Source organism: Zosterops lateralis (assembly GCF_965231275.1).
Source record: "Zosterops lateralis genome assembly, chromosome: 10".
In the NCBI taxonomy this organism is placed as follows: Eukaryota; Metazoa; Chordata; class Aves; order Passeriformes; family Zosteropidae; genus Zosterops; species Zosterops lateralis.
In genome coordinates this window covers 19,588,011-19,609,496 of record NC_139770.1, presented here as the reverse complement: position 1 = coordinate 19,609,496, position 21,486 = coordinate 19,588,011, and the positions used below count along the sequence as shown (strand labels likewise).

General features: G+C 42.0%; 1 protein-coding gene across 1 annotated transcript in view; it reads right to left on the bottom strand.

Annotated features, from left to right (window-relative positions):
* The window catches only part of NGEF (neuronal guanine nucleotide exchange factor), a 48,640-nt gene extending 28,621 nt beyond the window's left edge, over positions 1-20,019 (bottom strand). Inside the window, 4 exon segments of the mRNA XM_083868582.1 lie at positions 5,393-5,507; positions 8,815-9,189; positions 11,965-12,019; positions 19,705-20,019. Of these exon segments, the coding sequence (XP_083724708.1) occupies positions 5,393-5,507; positions 8,815-9,085 (386 nt within the window). The 5' untranslated portion in view covers positions 9,086-9,189; positions 11,965-12,019; positions 19,705-20,019.
* Positions 20,020-21,486: the final 1,467 nt, after the last annotated feature.

Genomic DNA, 21,486 nt, shown 5'->3' with positions numbered 1-21,486 from the left:
GAAGTGAGTGATGCTCTGTGCCCTCTGCTCTTGTTGGTGACAGAAGCCATGCAATGCCCCAATAGACCAAATTCCGCTTCTGTCTCTAGAGCTCTGCAAGCATAAAGGCACTGGAAATGGTCCTTGGTGGCCGTGCTCTATTGATATGGAGCATGATCATGGTTCAGCTCCCTGTGGACAAAGGGAAGGAGTTTAAGCTTGTGTATGTTCTGCAAAGAAGGGTTTGTGTTGTTGCAGACTGTTTCCAGCTTCAGTGTACTGGTGCTGGAAAAGATTTTAAATATTGGCTGACCTGGTCCATGTTGTGTTAAAAATGTGATGATTGATGAGAGTTTATAATTAGTTTATTACCTCATTTAAGTTACTCTTGAGGGATAAATTCCTAATCTTGGTTTGTATTTTCAGGCACTAGTAATTTTGAAAAATGAGTAATCATTTGAATTAAGATTTATTATGTGTATTTCAATTCAAAAACAATCCTTAGAATAAAGCTATGCAAAGAGCTTGTTTTCGAATGAAAGTGAAATGCATTTTCTAAATGTTGTCTTACAGCAATTTTTAGAAATTAGATCTCCTCTGCTAGCAGCTAAAAAGAGAAGAGGCAGCCCAAGAGATCTTATTCATGAAAAATTCTCCAAACCCTTCTAGTCAGTGGGAGTTTCACACCAAGAAAGGCCACAAGATGAGGTAAGAAGTACTTTTTTAATCTGAGCTAACCAAATTATTGAGAAGTGTGAAGTTACTAATAGATTTGCATGTTATACCTAGTCAAGGACTTTTTCATACCTCATTTTCATTCAGGTTCCCTCTGTTCACGTGTATTTTTTAACAGTGATTTTGGCAATCAGTATATCTGGATACTTTCTATTCCTGATTTTTGACTTTTTAATGGTAGACAGGTGGAAATTCTCATCCCTAGTATTTTTAGATCCTAAAGGCTAGGAACATATCTGTTCTCCTGAAGGTCCTTAATCTTTCATCAAAACACTTTAGTTATATCTGTTGGTACTGGCAGCCTTACCAATAACTGAAAATGTTCAGAAATGCCATTTATGAGATCTTTATGCACTTCTAACCTTTTGATGCTCATAATCATCAGGGTTACACTTTTACTTACTGACCATCTGCCAGAGACAAGTTATTTTTTATATATTAAAGCCCCCCTATGTATTGGACTTAGGAAAATATTATTTGATCTCTGTTAAAGGAAAACAGAAATCCTGTTGTTCTCTCCTTCCAGAAGCTCTGCTTTCTGTCGATATGCAAAATGAAATTTTGGGGTTGCAAGGGTTTTATCATTTCCACAATGATGAAAATCCTATAGAATTACAGACCCTTTTCCACTGTCCGCAATGCACAAAAATTTTAGATTTAGATTAGTACCTAAAATTCCTGAGTTCCTGCCCATGGAGAAAATGTGTGTTGTGCTGAGGGCTGAGAGAATTTCTGATATCGTAGCTGTAAAAGTTGTCTGGTCCAGATCTAGGCACTGTGAATAAAGGCCATTTCTGTGATCAGCATGACGAGAAAACCACTTGACTGAAAAACAGAAGGAGCAAGACTCAAGCATGGAGAGGAAGAGGCCTACTTCTAGACCAGGAGACTGCCATGAAGAGAGGAACTCACCCACAGCTGGATGTTTCAGGAAATGGTGAACTGGAAAAGACTAAAAATTGGCACTGGAGCTAGGAGGATTCTATAAGGGGCCAAATGGTGAAGAGCATGTGGACCAAAAGGACACTGAGATATGAGCTACAGAGGGGGAATGTGAGAAGAATAGGTTTAGAAAATAGTAGGCTGAGGAAACTGTGTGGGGAATTACAAGTTGAAGCTGATAGAAAAGGAGTGAAACAAAGAGATTGATGGAGAACTTGGGGGTCAAGGCATGTCCAGATGAAGCAGATCAGATTGGGAGACCCAGAGAGAAAAGCCTAAACCTTGCACAGTAATGGAAATATGAGTGGGCTGAAAAACCTGGCAAGCAGAGACTGGGTGGAATAGGTGGGCAGGCAGGGATTGAGATCTCCATTGGCTATATGCTGGAGGGATGCTTTATTAGCATTGTGTGTGTTATTGCTTGCTATTCTGTGTGATCCTGTGAAATATGAGATTTTGACAGTAATGACATATTCATACCTACAGTGGCTATTTTTACTGAAAATGTATTAGTTTTCAAAATACCTCTCTCTGCAAATGCGGTTGCTTTTAGACTTTTTGGGATGCAGATTGCACAAAAAGAGGGATAGAAAAAAAATCTATCTCTGAAAGAAAAAGAAATGTTTTAGAGCAACAAAGTTTAAAGATTTGGTCAACAAGTGCTTGCACCAGCTATTTCTGACTTCACCACTTGCAAATTGAAGCACCATTGGCAGCATAAAGAGGAGGTAACTTTAAGAAATGTATTTCATAAGTAGGAGGAAACTTGCTCAAGTAGGATATAAATCCTTTTGGAATCCAGGTCCTGGACTCTCCAGAGGCTTTTGCTGCTCTTCTGATTAAATCAGGCTATAAAAGCAGTGCCCTCTGCTGCCCAGGACCGAGAGTGCTGGGCTAAGGGATGCTAATCCAAACTCAAGTAAGCACCCTTCAGAGTGCTGAGCTATTTCACATGTGTACTGCTTCTCTCTAATACATGTGTTTGCAGGAATTCAAGTAAGTTAGATTCCTTCTTGCTGCTGGAGGTGACTATCTGTAGTCACTGTTGTAGTACTTCCATTTGTTGACCTCAGATCAAATGTGAGCAAACGGTTTTTAGATGGTCCTTGCCTATCTGAATTGGAGGTTTCATAAGCAACATAAAGAAATAGTTTGCTCTGCACTGGTGGATCAATGGCCTCCATGATCTTTGCAAAGTGAAATTTCACACTGTGTTTCTCTTCCAGTGTATCTTCTGTGACAGCTTTCTATGATCTCTACACAACTGCTGCCACATCAGAGCTGGAAGGACTGATCTCAGTGTGAAAGAGCAGCTTTTTATGAATTCAGCTCCTTCCAGAGCTTTGGCTCTGGTTACTCTGGGAAGCAGAAGTTGTGCTAGAAGCTCAGCACTGAGATGCTCAGGGCAAATCAGCCCAGTTGTTGGGAAGTGGCTTGTCATTGTAGGGGTTTGGACCTTTGTACAATGGGCAAGACTGAGAGGGAGCCATGGAGTGTTGTGGAGAACTCTGGAGTGCTTAGGGGGAGCTGGAGATCACGTAAGAGAAAGGTCATGAGGAAAAAATATCATTTGAGCATAGTTAGACATAAAAACTCTCTTACGAAGTATCTTATGGATGGCCCATGGCCATCCAGAGTTTGGAACACCAGCAATAATGTTGGAGGACATCTTTTGTCCAGAAATCAATGTTCTGAGATCAGTGAATTACTCTACTATTCTCAGGGCTTTGAGAGGCATGTAGATTCAAATCAAAATCCCATCTGAGTACAATGCAGATGACAGTTCCTTTTCCTAAGCTCTTTACTATGTTCCCCAGCTGTGTTTACTTTCTGCCCTGAATTGTGTAGCATGGCTATATGTGAAATGACATCCTTGCCTGTGAAGAACCCATTTTTGTCAGACCTGCTGGTTATCTTCATGCAAGGAAAAGGGATTGTGACTGCCCAGCCCTAGTATTTACATGGTTGCTGTAGGATGGCTCTGAATGTGAAGAGATGCAGCACAGCTTCCCCACTTGCCCTCAGGACTGTAGTGATCCACTCCTGAGAATGTCATGGACCTTCCCAGTCCTGGTCAGAGGTGCCTGTACTGTCCCTTCTGCAGAACTGCTAGCTTCTGCTTTCAGAAGAATTAGCTGGCAGGCACCAGATTTATTCTTTTTGGCAGAAATTACATGCATGTCTTGAGACCAGCAATAATACTTTATTTAGTCTTATCTGCATAATGGCCATTTTTTTCCAAATAGAAGTGAGGTGCTATTGATTACTATAAATAATGTCATTTTTTAAGGCTCTTGTAGGCTTTCCTGATGCTGATTTCTGGTGGTCCTCTTATGAATTACAACTGATCTTTTGGAGAAGGAAAGAGAACATGGGTTGAATTTGAGCTGGAACTTTGGTCTCATTCTCTTAAATCTCTGTGCTCAGTTTCAAGAGATGCCACTCAGCAGGACTGCCTGCTTTTAGCAAACACATGACTTAGAACCTGTACTGACCTGCCAGGCTCTGTGCACAGCAGCATCTTTGATAAAACTAACTCCTAGCACAGCTCATTGTTTCCAGCTCCAGGGAGAATCAGAAATTGCACATTTCAGAGCCGCCTAAGTGCCAGTGTCAGGATGTCAGACTGACAGTGATGATTATGCCCCAAGGAGAAGAAGACAGATGGGTTTAACATCGCAGCAGACTGTGGCTGTCTAGTTTCATATGCTCAGTTTATGGCCAAGGGGCAATCAATTTTAGCCAAGACAATTAATTTATTTAAATACAACTTGACATTTGGCTAAAATTGTTCTGTTGGCATCCTCTCCCTAAGGAAAGGTGCCTGGGAAAGCACTCTGTATTACCCCAACACAGCTGGTCTCAGTAATTAGGACCAGACGGTGCAGCAGGATGCATGCACCCCTAAAGGACAAATGCTTACTGCTTCCAGCTTGATCTACACTAGAAGGAGAGACTGTCTCACAGTTGTACACACAGGAGGTCAGTAGTTGAAGAAGGATTTTGGGAGAAAACCTCTGTTATATTTGAAAAGGTAGGGATAGGTAGCTGCTCCTCTCTCTGCCTGGCTGCAGTGGCAAGAGGGGTTTATGTATGTAAATTTCTGAGCTGTGGGACCTGGGTCTTCTGCTGGACCTTTGTTATTGAGGGATTTAAGCCAAAAAGGACTACCTCACTGAAAGCTTTTGTTTGTTTATCAGTTCTTTAAACAGCAAAGAAAAAGTCTGGATACTTTAGAAAACATCTTTGTAGCTACTTCTTCAGCTATAAAATCCTGTTTTCCACACGGGGTTGTGTAACAGGCTTCAGGAGAGCTGTCTGTGAAGGCCAAGAATGGGATTATCCTAATATTGGGATGTTCCATAACAAAATCCTCACAGGCTCTTATTCTCAAGAAACTGCTTTAGGCAGTCTGCACAGTTTGCTAACACTCTTGGGTGATCCTGCATGACATTCCCCTTTTTTCCATCTTCCCCAACTGTCTTCTTGTTCCCTCTTTTTCCTTCACTATCTTCCCCAAACCACACTGATTTTTTCCCTTTTACCACCATGCTAATACTACACTGTTTAAGTCATTAAGACTGAAAGCAGCACCACAAGTCAAGGTGAGAAGGCATGGATCAGAGCTACAGCTTACTCCAGCTGTTCTTCCCAAAAGAAGCATTCTCATTCTGACACTACTCTGATTAGTTTTCAGGGAAGGCATGGGGAATACCCTGCATGGGAACCTCCTTACCTTTGGATCAATAATTCATCTAAAGTTGTTGGATCAGAGTTTGCTGGAGATGGTGATCCCTTATGAGATAAAACATTCAGAGGCTCTTTGATGGGCTCACAGTGTTTGAGTGAACCTGTGATATAAGAGAAAGCCAAGAGGGTGTTAAAACAGTCATTTTCTTAATTTGCCTTTACTGTAAGTAGTGGTTTACTGGCACCAAAGGCAACGTGAAGACCAGAGACACAAAGCTGGTTGCATTTTAGCTTTGATTTTCAAACAAGATCAAAGTGTCATCCTCTTGCATAGTGCAAATGCAGTTGAGAAAAGGTGAAGTTGGATTTAGGGTGTCAGTTCTTATGCAGGGGAGTTGCAGTCTCACCACTGCAGGCTGGGTCCAAACATGAGTGATTTTCAGTGCAATTATTTAGGCAGAAAACATTCATCTGTGTGTGCCTATGCATGCCAATATTTGCTTTCCCAAATGAAGGCTTCATTACTGCTCTGCTTTCAGGCACACGGTAGATGTTCAGTTTACTAGATGAACCAAGGTTAGATTTGGTGAGAGAGGAGCTTTACTTTTAATTGCTTCTCCAGTTTCCCTCAGATGAACCACTGATCCTTTCGCAGGGAGTCAAAGTTGCATTAAGTCCAAGGCTTACTACTGCAGTAGTTGGCAGGAGAGGATGCATCTCACTTTTCAAATTAAATCTCCCATTGTTTGAGGCTTGTTGATAAATGGCCTTGCTGCTTTTTTATTAGAAATATTTTGGTCTAAGTCATAATTCTGTTTATCTTTCACACTGGCAAAAGCACAGTCAGGTCAGTGCTCTGACTGTAGCATGCTTCTGATGCACATTTTTAATCAATTTTCAGAGGGAAAGGATGACATACAGAGTTTTAAAACTTCCTAAAATAGAGCCAAGGCCTTATGAAACAGTAGTTTGAGTTATTCACTTTGAATAGTTTAAACACTTTATCCTTCTGTCAAAGAAGATTGCTTAAGAAGAAAACTCAACAGTTCCTTTTTCCAGTTAAAGAAAAGCATCTATTATGTTTTACAGCTCCTAGGCTATAAGCCAAAGCTAGGCTGGTGCAAAGGGTGCCTATATGGAAGCCTTTCCCTCGGCTAGATTTGGATAATTTAAAATTGTTTTTCTGTGATCTCATTTCTTGAGTCTTTTTTTTTTTCTCATTTTGTATCCTACTCTCTCTTTTCTGTCTCTTCCTATCCTCTTGCCTTCCCCTCTCCTGCCCTCCAGTTGTTCCCTGTGCAAAATGAGAACCGGTTAACATTTGACCTTGAGTCACATTCTCGGATAGCTGCTGTTCAAATGGGTTGGAAGGCAGTATAAAATAGCTCACCCATCCCTTGCTTCCATGCATGTCAGCAAATGCTGTCAGAAGTTCCTGCTACAAATGAGGCTGGTTTAGAAGCACCCACTGTCCATTTTCAGGGAGAGGGAATGGATTCAGAGAAGCAGAGAGGGCAGAAATGCTGTTTACACAATCCTTGCTGATTTTAAAGGCCTTAGCTCTGAGGAGGACTTGCTGCAGTTACCTTGGAGAAAGAACTATTGTTCCTAGCCCAGGTCTTGCTCTACAGACTGGACAAGAGACACATTTCCAGTGTGTCTTGCTGAACAATTGCAGGCATGGAAGGAAAATCCCTGTTTGGAACCAGTCGTGTTTCAGTAGTGGTAATACAGGGAGAGGAGTGGCAGAGAAGTACAGGTCAGCGTCGTGGATACTCTAACGAGTTGCTAAGAGAGAAGCCCTTCTCTTAGCTTGTCCTTCCTCAGTGACACTGGCCAGACATAAGGGATGTCCTCCTCTGCCAATGTCCTGATGCCATGACGCTGCAGATCTGCGAAGAATGTGAGTTCTTCTGTGCTGGTGCTGCTGCACTGGCAGCTGCAGGTCACAGGGGTAAGGACCTCCTGAGCAGCTGAGGGGACGCTGTGACACCCGGGAGCAGGAGGGAGGGGGGGGTCTGTGCTCTGCCAGTTCTGCAGCAGTGCTCTGGGAGGTGGGGACAGGGTGGCTCTGCTCTGGTCCTGTCTGTACCCGCAGGGTGGAGAGCAGCTCCTGCTCTGCCATTGGCAACACTCAGTTTATCCACAAACTTCATTGCAGCAGTAGTAGAATATTAAATAGGAGCTCTTTGCTGCTGTCTGCTTGGAAACTTGGAGAAAGGAGGGAGTTTTCCTTCTGTCCAGGCCACAAGGTTGAATGGACCTTTATACTACTGAAATAGCATGGCTCCCTTGGCGAGGCAGGCAGGACACACCTGTTTTCTTGGGGACATTTCCCACACCCCTTTTATTTGGGGGGTGGAAGATGTCTGTTCTTTTTTTTCTTAAGGAACTTGATCTACTTTCAGGAGCTGAAGAGGTGGCTTTACTGCTACAAAACAAAGCAATAGCTTTCAGTGGTTTGCACAGCAGTGGAACATAAGCAGTGGTGTATCATTTTGATTCATACAGCTATACAAAGTTCATAGTCCAGTGCATTGATTCTGTTAGATTATAACCTGAAGACAGGGTTGGTAACTTTGCTGTGAAGGAGTTTTAAAATTCAGTTTCTCAAAGCACCTTGGAGATGGAAGCAAAGGGCATTTCCTATGTTCCCAGTTCCAGGTCTCTCTCATTTAGGACTTAGATTAAGATCACTTCAATTTCCTTTATGCAGCCCCGTTTCCAGTGCTTCTCAGTGTGTTGTAGTAGCTCATTTCCTGTCTCTCTCTTAATTTCTCCTGTCTTTCTCTTGCTTCTTTCACAGACATCTGCTCAGGCAAGGTTCCAGCTCTAGAACCTGAAAAATGTCTTGTTCCAGCCTGGCCTTGCAGTCATGCTCTGTACTGTTCATACTTAGAGAAAGTCAACTCATTCCTTTTCTACTGAAGCCACACCTGCATGTATGTTCTGGATGGTGTTCCTGTTATTTCAGCCTTCTTGTTTAAAGGGAGCCTAAGTGTTTCTTAGAGCTCTCTTCAGTGCAAAGTAGCAGACTGCACTTTCACAGAAGTCTTATTCCTCCCTCATAACGAACCATTGCAATTTCCTCTGGTTTTGCTGATTGTTTTCTGTACTTTTGAATATGTCATTTCTGTATGCTAAAGAAGCATCTACTTCATTGTCAGCTTCATGTCTTTCTCTAAGTTATTTTTCTCTTACAGAGCAGAGGGGTGGCAGTGCAGAGTCCCACATACGTTTAGATTCTCTGTCATGAAGTGTCTTTAAACATCCAACCATTTTACATTTCCAAGCTGAGAAAAGAGGGATGGCACTCCTCTGCCTGCTGTGCTGTAGGGCAGGGGTATTCTGTTATGTGCTGACAGCTGAGCTGCTTTCTATCTTCTTGTCCTTCTTCTTTCTATTGACTCCTCTAGTTCCTAATCTCACTGGAAAAAGAAGCATAATGCTGTTTGGGTCAGTACTCACCTGTGGCATGCTGCGTGTGCATTGCTTCTCTCGAAGTCTTTCTTTTCCCTTTGTTTGGCAGCCTCATGGATCGGTAGTATCTGGAATTTCTTTGAATAGCAATGTAATGTGTGTGCAAGTCCCCCTCGTGGGTCACTGGGTTAGCACCTGCTGACTCTTCCTCGCCTTCAGAGAGCGAACCTGACTCTCTCCGTACCTGCTGAGAACGGCCCTGCCAGAGCCCACCCGTGGAGGAGAGCCTGTGGGTGGCTTCTCTCCCATCCTTGTCCATGGCTTCCAGAGCTTGTCTCTATGGCAACTGAGATGGTGGATCAGCAGCAGAGCAGCAGAAGACAGGTAACCTCCACAACTCCATCAGCTTTATCTGAATTAGAGCTGAAGACAGACAAAACAGAACGTAACAGGAGAAGAGAGAACAAAGTTCTGGTTAGTTCAGAGGCCATAGTCCATCATCTGTTTAGGATAACGGGAACTTTACAGGCCTTTTTATGAGAAATCATTCTGAGGTCATCACCTTACAAGCCTTATTCTAATGTTATGAACATTGCTTTGATATGCTCATGGTTGTCATTGCATGACATATGACAGATATTACTGGAAAAATGTTGTATTTTGGCTTGGTATTACTGACTGATTTAGAGTGTATAACAGATAGTGGCCATGTCCTTTTTTATGAGGGTGAAAATGTTATGGAATAGAAGGTAAGAGCTGAAGAGAAAGCTCTATAAATCTGTCTATTATATGTGTACTTCTCCATGTAATAGAAGAATTAATGCCTTTTATAGGGCTGGGTGCCTTCTAGTACTTATCAACAGCATTCACTCCTGCCATGCAGGTAAGTGAAGAAAAATCCATAACTGTTGAGCATGGAGGTAGAATAGACAAGATTATGTAGTGCAGGGACTTGATTTGCTTTCCCAGGGTTCCCCTCAAGTGTCAGTGTACCTCCTCATTAACACAGGGACTTCACAAAAATTCTTTGCTCTGCGTGTCAGTATGTGGACTATGCCAGGACTCCTGAGAATTTTTAGGAGGCACATCACAACAGCAAAATGTCCATTGATCTTTCAGCCTTTTTAGGACTGGGTAAAATGTGAACAGATTATTTAAGCATTCTCTGGTCCTTTGCTGAATTCTTTCAGCTGTCAAAGTCTTTCTGAGTATATAACATGATTTTGTGACTGATGGGGCTGTCATGAGTAGTAGAAAGAGATGCTGTATAGGAGATGTGAATATAAAATTGACAGCAGGCTGAGAGAAGGGCATAAAACTGTGCTGTGAATTAGTTAGATGCTGTTTAAAGATGTCACATGTATCACTGGTTTGTTATGTTACAGTATAGCCAAGATACAAGATAGCTTGTAAGTAGATGTTTCAATTTCTTTATGGGTCTTTGCAATCTCTGTGAACTCATGTGTTCCGCACATATTTCCCATGCTTGTCCCCAGGGTCACTCCAGCAGACCCTGGGACGTCATCTGTGAATCCTCTGCTTCTCAGTATTTTTGAAGGCACTGTGATTTATCCTTATAAAGAGAAGGTCACTCCCTGAAATCATGGACTGGGCATGAGCTTATTGGCTCTGCAGAGGAGAATGTCTGCTTTCTTCTTTCATAACCTGAACCACAGCATGCAGCTCTAAATTTGGATCCTGACTTCAGTTCTGCCTTTTGGACTGTTTGGAACTGTGGTGGCTGCTCTGGGACTATTTCCAGTGTTAATGGAAGTGTATGAAGGACCTATTTGTTGGTGGTGGTGTTAAGTTTGGTTTGTAAACTACTCTGAGGTGCAGAGATTCACTAAGCCTGTTTCTTCTTCTGTGGGTGTGTGGAGCAACGGAATAAAAAGAGCTGCTGTTGGAAACAGTTTGAAAAGAAAGAAGAGGCTAATTCTTTTTCTGTGCCTTTCTTTCTGTCCTGAGACTAGAGCCCCAAATGCTTGATCCTTGCAACTGTGACGGAAATTCTAATAGGACTACAATTAATATTACAGCTATAATCCTACTTAACCCCAAACTCTAACAATTGCTAAATTTTTATTTATTTCTCTTCTATAGATTATTTTATGCCTTGGCACTCAAAGAGATGAACTTGTAACAAGCTCCTCCTCTACATCTAAGTTCCTCTGTGCTCCAAGTGGCCACCCCTTGTCTATGTGACTCAGACTGAGGCCTGTCTCTCTCATGACCTTTGCAAAGCTGACATAGCTTGCAACGTTTTGTAAATTGCTGCTGGTGTTTTATTGAAAAAGTAGATAACGTTTTCACAGGAGCTGCTCACCAGTCAGGAGTAGTTTCAAAACCATGTTAATATCCAAAGAGATCATTAGGCAAAGAGATGCACACGTGGGAAGGCTGTTTTCACCTTTCACCTACTTGGTGAATATGAGAGTACATGGATGTTGTTGGGCTTTTACAAAGATCCTTGGCAGAGAAGGAGCCTCCTGCATGGCCAGGTGACACTGAGCTGGGTTACCCAAAGACTTATCTATATGTTCAGTGCCCCTGGCAAACTTGTGTGCTTATCTTTGCCAGATACTCCTTCTTTTGTTCATGAGAGGAGTGAAGGGTGCCTGTCCTGAAAAATTAACTTGTTTCCAGGTTATCAAACAGCCCCTAACAAATAAGATCTTTGACCAGAAGTGAAGATAGCAATGGATGAAAGACCTTCATGTTTTCCAGGAGAGGCAGAGGGGGCACTTGTTCAGTGTGGTGGTTATAAACAATATATACTGTTCTTTACTTTCTTCAATTAAGAATTCAATAACAGAATGCATTTCTGAAGTCAATACTTCTGATTTCAAAATTGATACTCTAAGAAAGTATTGAGAAACCATTTACCGATACGTCAGTCAAATACTCCTGACTTTTCCAGTTGTTTAGGTGTATTAAAAAACTAGGGATATGTTTAAAGGGTGCATTCAAATTTAGTATTACATTTTTCTGGGAGCAGTCAAACTTCAGTGACAGAGAATGGCTCAAGCATGTGTGGACCTTAAGTACCCCGTCTGAGTGTTTGTAGAGAATTTTTGAAGAAGGTATTCATCTCTGATAGTCCAAGGTAGGTGAGTGCCAGGTCTTTTGTCAGGAGTACCCCTTCCCAAGTATATTCACATGCTGCGTTGAAATCACATGGCTTGAGTCACCACCCACCTGAATGTGCTTTGCAGGCAAACACTTCCCTGGAGCTCCTGGAGACCAAAGCAATCTGTAGGAAAAAGGGAAAGATGACAACAGTGAAGCCAGCAAGTGATGCACATACAGCAACACTGGAAAAATGCGTTTTGACTCACACATAATCCAGCCTCCAGGAATTTGACTGTATATAAATTTTACTTGCTTATGTAAAAAACTGGCATTTACCAGCAAATGCCATGAATATGCACAAGAACAGCTGAACTCAGGGATGTTGGGTAAGATCTAATATAAGCTTTAAAAGGGACTGAGGTTCCTAGAACAGTGTGGACCTGGACAAATGGATGTCCAGGAAAACAGGACAGGATGTCCAGGATGTGTGTAGATAACAGGGAGCACTGCTGCCTCTGGGAGGGTGGGACTGGAGGTATTTTCAAGGCATAGACTGGCAGTGGATGTGACTACCATATAAAGAGAGTGGACTTAATGGGATATGAAGGTATCAGATGTACCAAAGGTGTATTAGGTGTAACTTCTGTTAGCCAGCTAGGGCTAATCAAAGATAAGGATGCTTTTAGTAGCAGAAGTGCAGACTGAAAGCTGAGATTGCAGCTGTGCAGATCTGCAGGTATTTCAAATGAATTTATTGTGGGCAGTTTGGTGTGGAAGTCTGGAGCAGGAGGTACATTCTGGCACCAGTTGAGCATCTCTCCCTCATCCCACGACGTGCCAGGCAGGCACAGCTAAATGAGTCGTGGCAGAGGCAGACTGTGTGGTCTGTCACTGGTGGCAGCCGCGGTGGGCACTGGTAGCAGAGGGAGCTGCTGGGGTCTGGCAGCCTTGGAAAGCCAGACTGGCTGCCTCAGCTGTTGCTGAGACAGGAGGGGTGCAAGTGGTGTTTGAGCTGCTGGAAAGAGCCACCTTCTTCCCTGCCAAACCTGCGGCTCCACATGCCCTGGCCCCTCTCTCAGTGGCAGTTTTCCAGAGCTCCAGCACATAGAGCAGGCAGCTGGATCATGGATTCCATGCCTCCCTAGTACTTTGCTGTCCTGGATAATGGGCTATTTTGGTGTGCCTGGTGCTGATCCTGATCTGACAGCCTGTGCCTCTGGGAGGACTTTTTCTACACCCTCTTCCACTGCCACAAGGCAATCATTTGTGTGGGACTTATTTTGGCTCCCTATTCTCAGCCTTCCCTGCGATGGAAGGGGTGCAGCAGGAGACTGGTGGCTCTCCTTGCTGGTGAATCCAGTCCTTCAATAAATTCCTAATTCCTCTTTAAAGTGGAGAGGTGTATGGGCTGACTGAAAAGTGTTAAGTACTGTAATAAGGAAGTTAACACAAGGATTTTGAAATGAAAACTGCTCAATTTGGTGATATTATACAACGCTGTTGCCCAGCCTGGGAGAGTAATGAAGATTGCTTAATTAAAACTAGAGACAGACTGAAATCTCCAGCTGTGTGACTCAGGGATGTTTCAAAGCAGAAAATAACAGGTATGAATACAACTAGACTGAGTGGTTTGCCTATATAGGGACACGCAGTCACAGAAGAATTGTCCTTGTTTGACTGTATGATGTGTCCCTACCACCACCAGGAATAAAGATAACAGTATCGATGTGTCTGACTGTCCACTCAAATATGCAGGTGGGTGCTCTTAGCACACAGGGCAATGAACTCCTATGCTGAGTTACCTAGTGCTGTGTTAGTTTTGTCATCAGCTAAAATCCATCCATAGCTGGATGTCCCTTTAAATGATGTCTACCTGCACATCATTCTGTTTTGGGCCTCAATGAAGAAATTGCTATCTTGGCTGTAGCATGTTTGTGCTGTAGAAAGGCAGAAAATATTATAATTTTTTCTTCCTTTTTATATGTTGAAGTTGTTTTAAGTGTAAATGCCCTATTAATGACTCATTTGGAAGGTTTTGGATGCTGAATATAGGGATGCACCTTTCATGTATATTTGATGAACCAGATAGAGCTCTTTTAAGACAAAATTTTGACTTCAAGCCCTTATAAATAACATGGCTCCTTTAATATTTATTCTTTAAATACTGTCTGAATGTATACACAAATGCCAATTTAGCTGCATCTTAATGGTTTCATTTCAAAATGCTTTTCTTAAAGTCTTGTGCAAACCAAAACCAACTCTCTGTCTCCCACCAGCAACAGTCGCCCATTACATCCCTGCTCATGTGTTAGGCAGCAACTTTCATCCATATTACTTGGTTTTAATTGGAGTGGAATGTCATCTCTAAACTCTTTCACTCTGCATGATAATGAGGCAAACCCAGCTCTGCTGGTATGCAGCACAGTCCAAAATCCAGCAGCAGGCCTTACTCATCGGCAGACGCTCTTGCTCATGTGGGTGCCAAACCCTTAAGGAGTGCCAACGTGAGAGCACCCTGACAGAGGCTCTGGGGCTCTGCACAAGCTCAGGCCTGCATTTGCATCGGGAGATATTTCTGTCTGAGTCAGGGGAATAGTAACACCCACAGACTCAGCCCTAGGCTCTGGCAGATTTAGCTCTCAGCAGATGCAGCTATGAATTCTGAATTCATTTAGCCTCATCAGTGGTTGAGGTGAAGGCACAGACTTGGAGCCAGTGTGAGTGTGGTGCTCTCACATATCCTGTGAGCCACCCCTGCCCCAGGGGGACTGACTGCCAGCAGAACAATCTATGGGCATGGTAACATCTTACCCTAAAGCTCTCACAGCCCTCAGCTGCCTAACTACACAAATATTTATATTTTCATTGTTCCTGGTAGGGATTGCCATCCTTGGAAGTGTTTATAATCCTGGCGCTTTCTATTAGGTGGTGGCAGAAGACAGTTAAGCACATGTCTCTGTCCAGAGCAAGGTACATGACAAAGGAATTTCAACTATTTGGGTGCAAGACCAAGGTATTATTTGATTAAGGCACAGAGGTGGAGACAAACAGGTGGAGCATGAGAACAGATGGACCAGAGAGTAATACATGGACCAAAGAGGTTCACAGCAGAAGCCAGAGAAAATTATACAATAAGATTGAGAATACTGGCGGAAAGAATATCAAATAATTTGACCCCATATGTTTCCAGAAATTAAACATTTTGCACTTATTTTGTAAATAAGATTGAATTCTATAAACAGGCTTAACAGAATCAAACTACAACCACTCCAATTCTGAGATAGTCTTTCAGCTGAGGAAGCTAACATAATGGTTCTATTGCCATGATTTAGTGCTGGTACCTTATTTATAGCAAGCAAAACCAAGACAGAATATATTACACTTTTGTGACAAAAAATCCTTTTTGTCTTGCACATATGTTACAGAGAACCTGTTTTAGAAACACTTCAGAGGCTAAAAATAAATACATTGGACCCATATAATAAATCTTCCAAACCATGTGCTTTAGAAACCCTGAGACCAAGTGAATGAGGATGGAAGGAGAAACCAGTACATTTAAAGTGGCTAAAAGTGACTCGAATGTTCTCACTAGATCTAAAAATGTTTCTGGAATTAAGTCCAGCATTGTGAGTAGTTCTATGCGTAAAGGTAAGCTATGTGTCCACAGGACCACCAAATAAGTGTGTTCTACAAATGTTATAACACATGACAGAAGAGGATAGATACATGGCTTCATACAATCCCCTCTGCATGAAACATGGACTACTTCTTCACTACTTTGTGTAAATTAACTAATATATATCAATATATACTTAGTAAATAACACTAAAAACTCCTTTTTTTTTTCTGCAGCATAGTTTATCTTTATTACTGTTTATTGATTCCTTATGATTCAAGAACAATCATCTAAAAAGATGTGTTTTTTTATATGCCACTACTAATTGTCATCCCTGCTCAGTCCATACAACTCAGTGAGTGGTCCAGCCCTATCCCAATGAATTCCATGCTTCATCCCCTGGGTCTCATGTGGTAGATGCAGCCATGGGCAATAGCTAAGGTGTTAAAGAAATCCTACTCTGGAGCTATACTACATATGTGTATATATACATATATACACATACATAAACACACACATTCTTTGCAGCTGTATAGAACGAGTCAACCTAATTTTTAAATCATACAGAAGAGCACAAGTGGAAATCTAAAAACTCTTCTGCTTTTTATTATAAAACTAATAAACCAAAAATATGACCTTATTTATATTCCTTTCCTTAAATCATTACACATACAGTGGTGAAAATGCATCTTTGCTTGAAGAATTTGAGAGAGTCCTGAGAAGTAAAATGTATAAAACTCATCCTTGTTCTGACATCACTGACATCATTGATACCTCCCTACTAACAAGAACTCCTGCCTCTAGAGGAAGCCCCCTTTCCTTCTTCCTGCTGTTTATGAAATGTTCTTGCCAATGATGCCATCCCATTACTTATTTCTGCTGAGAAGATACTAGTGAAATTGTTACTAAGTAGCTGTGGTTGAAAACTCATGAGGTTTTCCGGGCTTATCTCTGGAAGGTAAGTGAATAATTAAAAACCAAATCACTGCGTCTCCTAGGCTGGGAGATCTCAGGGCTTAGGGGCAAATCACAGGATGTAGCCTCAAATCAGGAGATACCCATGTACTCTGCAAGGATGTACACAGGAAGGCTCTCAGCAGTTTGCCTGATGATCTCTTCTGTTTTGCAGTATTGCACGTGGGAGTTGCGAGTCCTTGTTCCTTTTTATTTGTTCTGTTTGGGCTGTGAGAAGCCTTCTAGCCGTGGAATGTGTATGCAATGTAGAACTTACTTAAAAAGTTGAAACACTAAGGTATTAGTCTCTGATGAAATGATTTAGACAAAAACATAGTACAAGAAATAATATCCAGGGTGTAATGCCTTGATGAAAGCAGAGGGGTTTAGTAATGCTAGGACACTTGGAGGATTAACAGATGTCTTGATCGAAGCTTTTCAAGACAGACTCATTAGTAAGCAGACAGGCCAAGTGTCCCTTGGGCAGACAAGACCTGTGCTGCTCTTGGGAAAAAAAATAATTATGCCCACTTCTATTTCTAGATTTGCTGGTTGTGTATTAAACACTTGTTATGGAAGAAATGAGCATGGGTGGTTGGTTGAACTGCAGAGAGGTAAGAATTCATAGGGTTTTTCATTTGAAAGCTTCCATACAGAAGCAGGGAAAGAGAAGGCTAATTTTGTTGATCAAGAAATAGTAGAGTTCTCACTTTTTCCTCTCTTGGTATTTATTGGGTGGAGGGTCCAAGGAGTGCCTGTTAGGTGAATCTGTTTGCAAATGTGTAGCTGCAAGGGAGTCAAAAGTCACTAAGACATCAGAATCCTGTTAGGCTGGTTACTGCTAGTTTGAAAAGCCAGGCAGGTTTGGAGTGCTGCCATGCCATGCTATCCTTGTCAACTGCATCAAGCTAATTTCAGCTAATTTCAAACATGACATAAGCTGATTCTATTCTTACAGCCTGTTGCTCTGGGTTTTTAGTAACTCAGGAAAAGCACTTGATACACAACTCTGGAAACTCATTAGCAAACGGCATTGGCAGATGCAAACTTCCCCTTCAGAATGGCCGTTTTTAGACCCTGGCGGCATGAGAAGCTTTTGCTGGACTACAGCTCCAAGGCAGAGCAACCTCTTCTCTCCCAGTACTGGGGGACTAGCTCAGGGCTCAGGTAATCAACCCCAAGTCTTCCCCACTTGCATCTAATTTGCCAGCTGCAGCACTAGCCAGCATGGCACTGTAGAAAATGAGGGACATGTGCCATGCTCTGGCCACATGTATATCCACAGAGAACGTCCATCTTCTTGTCAAATTAGTGCCATGGTGTCCTCAGCTGCAATTCTGTAGCTCACTTTAACCAAGCGCTGGGAAAGGTTGGCAAAACTTTCCCTTCTGGATCTTTCCTTCTAACAGTAGTTTTTACCCTCCTCTTCATTCCCGTTTTTTAAGCACAGAAAGAGGAAGGCTGGGATGAGGATAGTGAATCTCACGGCTGTGGCACGGGATCAGGTTCTGGGAGAGTAGATGTAATTTCTTAGCTCTGCCACACTTCCCTGGGCAATCTTGAGCGTGTCAGTCTTAGTTCCCCATTTCTAGACTGGGGGCAGTATATTGTAGTTTGTGAATACTCCTGCATTTTTCTATAGTCCTTTTTCTTCTGAGTTACTTGAGCAGAAGCTCCATGTAAGTGCAAGAACATGGCATGAGATAACCTGATGTGTTCAAAAGAACTCTGGAACATACTGAAATTAGGGGAAAAAATGAACCAATTTGAATATTCTCTTGGTTTTGCTTATTTTTCATTTGATGTTTTCTACATTTCAGTCCCCAAGTGAAAAGCAAGCATCTTGTCTAGATTTCCAGTTTCTCAGTGGCCCTGTTGTTCTTTTTAAGTTTATTTGAGCTGACTGCAACTGCTCCTAAAAAGGGTTCTTGTTTTAGGAATTGCTCCCTTTTGGAACAGCAAAGTCCAAGTTTTGCAGATTGAGTAACCTGCTTGACCTGTTTCTTCACAGATATCTGTTTCCAAGATGATTTCACATAGGAAAGAGAAAGGCAAGAGGGAAATGAGACTTCCAGATTGTTTCAGGCTTTACTGAGTCTTGTCAGTTTTCCTTATTTTAGACATGACAGGGCAGTTTCCATGGGGTGCTGCTTGGAAACATGAATTATTTCCTCCAATAACTACTGGGGGGTGGGGGGAAATGATAATTGCCTATAGAAATCATAGAACAAGCTACTTTCAAAAGGAAAACCTGTATAAAATTCCCAGGCACTGGCCACATACTCAGGGACGGATGAGGGTAATTATATTGTTAAAGCAGTTTACATTGTCTTACAAATGTCCTAGCCAAAATATAACAGCGTGGGACAATGGGTTCTATGGGTGATTCTTGTCTGGCAGTTACTGTGGTGTTTCACATATACTCCTGTATTTACAGTTTTTCTTAAAGTAAATTCGAGTTAACAGCCCCAATTTGAATCAGTAGAAAATCAGCCCTGAATAAAATTCCTGTCTGTCTCTTAAAATGGATGCCAGCCAATTAGCAATTCTCGTAGGTTCAGCAAAATCTTCTAAATAGTTTTCATTATTTTAGTGCAATTTCCTACTTTCAACTAGGTCTGGAAGTGACAGCTCCATTATAACGGTTGAAACTGTTGAGAGTTTAAGATCAGAAAAGCCAGCTTGTTCTTATGAAATTTGAGTCCTTGTTTACTTTGTGCATTTAAAAATATACATAATTGCTGGGACAGAGTTCACAGCTACACTGGATTCACAGCAATTGGCCTCCTGAGAGTGAAAGGAAAAATAGGCAGAGGGGAAGGATCAGCCTGGAGTTAAGAGGAAAACAGGCTGTTTTTCATATTTCCTGTCTTTATTTAAATATTTTTTTAAAGCAAGATCACACATAAACGTTTGACAGGAAAACTCACTACTTGTGCTGCCCCTGGAAAAAGACACACAGCTTGGTTGATTTTGGAACGTTTGCTGTTCAGTTGGTCACATTAATGCCATTCTGTGCAGTCTGGGTCTCCCCTCTGACTAGGCTTCCTCCCTGTGGGTGGTGGGGTTTATGCCTACCAGGTTGTGCCAGTGGTGTCTCTCCTCCCTGTCAGCCAGTATTTCAACAGTGTCACAACTGTGCTCTCTCTGGCTTGCACAGGACTCCTTCAGTGTGACTTTGCTTGTAGAGCAAAGTCAGTTCTTAGGCCCTGGATTTGTGCCTTTGTTTGTGGCCCAAGGTTTCTTCCTCAGGCAGTTCCTCTTCCAGCATTCCCCCAGAATAGGATTTTACTCACCTGACACTCAGAGGCTGAGCCAGTCTCTCATTTGCCATCAGGATGAGGTATGTCCAGAAAATCTGAATTAAACTCCCCCAAATCGTTTGGGATTTGCAATTCAGTTGTAAATCCAGAGGCAGGTATGTCCTACAGAAGTTTGCTGTCCTTCAGTCCTTGTACCTTCCTGTCAGTTCTGCTTGAGAGTAAAGTGTCCCTTTGATTTTGTTTGCTTAGTTTCCAGAGTCACAGCAAACACAGTTTAAAGGAACAGCTTTCTCTTTACCCAGATAAGTTAGTACAAATATGCCCTGAACGTCCTTTGCACTGCTTGTGCCAAGGCTTAATGACAGGGGATTGTTAAACCTCCCGTATAAATCTTTAACAACTGGGCGAAACTTCGGTCCAAATCTGCACACTCAAGTGGAAACAGTAAATAGTATTCACTTCCATTTTTAAGGCCCACTGGCTGAGAAACTGCTCTTGCTTTACATTATTTACAGCCATTTGAAATGAAAAGACCTACATGTTTATGACTATTTTTAGATTGCCATTTCTTAATTTCATGTGTGTTCACATACCTGGGCACTGGGGTGGATGTAGCAGAGCCAGCCAGGTTTTATTTTAAGGCTTTTTGGATCAGATCGAATGCCTGTGATAATTTTCCCTCTTGAAATAATTTCTTATTACCAGGCTGCTTTCTTGCTATGATTTGAATGTCCCTCTTCTGGGGCCAGCTTAGGCTGAGTGCTTCAAAGGAAGACAAATAATAACGATTGCTTAGATCAGTGCTATACCTAGGAGAGAATTTTCCCCTCATCCTCAGAAAACTCGCTTTGTATTTTTAAGACTATATTTAGATTGACTCTTAGAAAAAGCATCACATAGCCTGCTGAATTTGATACTAATCTTTCCTTTGGGTTATATTTTCTTTTTGAAGTTCACTGAACTTGCCAATTGTTTTGTTAATTTCAAAATATTTTAATTGGGCACAGTATTACTCTTTTTAAAATGCAGATTTATGCCCAGACTACTCCGTAGAAGATGTCCACTGAGTTAAGCTTGGGTTAATCTGCTCTCAGACATCATAGAATCATGGTCACCAGTGTCAATGTCCCTTTTTACAGCTGAAGGCCTGGACTGGGCTGCCAGCAATTAATCCTGTAATGATTAATCAAGGTCACCATCAGGCCTGTGCACTCCTGGTCTGAGAGTTGGCAGGACTCAGGAATGAGGGATGCACTGGAATTTGGGCTCCTCTCTGTTGCAAGAGTTGCCCAGGGTAAATTTAGCTAGCCTTGTGCTTCAGATTCGCTTATCTGGGTGTCCAAGCACTGCAGCATACATGAACCAAGGAACTACGGTTTTGTGGCATTTTCCAGTCATTAAATTGCTGCAGTGACTCCTTCTCAGTGTTTTTTTGAGGGCCAAATAAATCCTGCTTCTACAATCCTCTTTTTGTATTCAAACCTCACCACCTCTCTTCCTGTACTTCCCATAGATTGTGCCATTCGTTTTGTTAACAAAAATAAAGTGTATTTTCTTTTTTGTTCCAAATGGGCAAAGTAAATGGAGAAATGGTGTAATGTGTATAATAGGCAGGCTGTTTATTGGGTGTTGTCTCTCACAGGCTGATGAAGCTTCCCTGTGACAAACCCATGACTCACCATGGAGTGCCAGAAGGCTTACAGGTCTGCTATGGGGTAATGCTGTTGCCCTTTGAGTTAAGGGAATATTTTTTTGATTTTGTCCAATTTTTTTCACAAAGTGAGGAAATAAATTGTATTTACTGTGAGAGAGGCA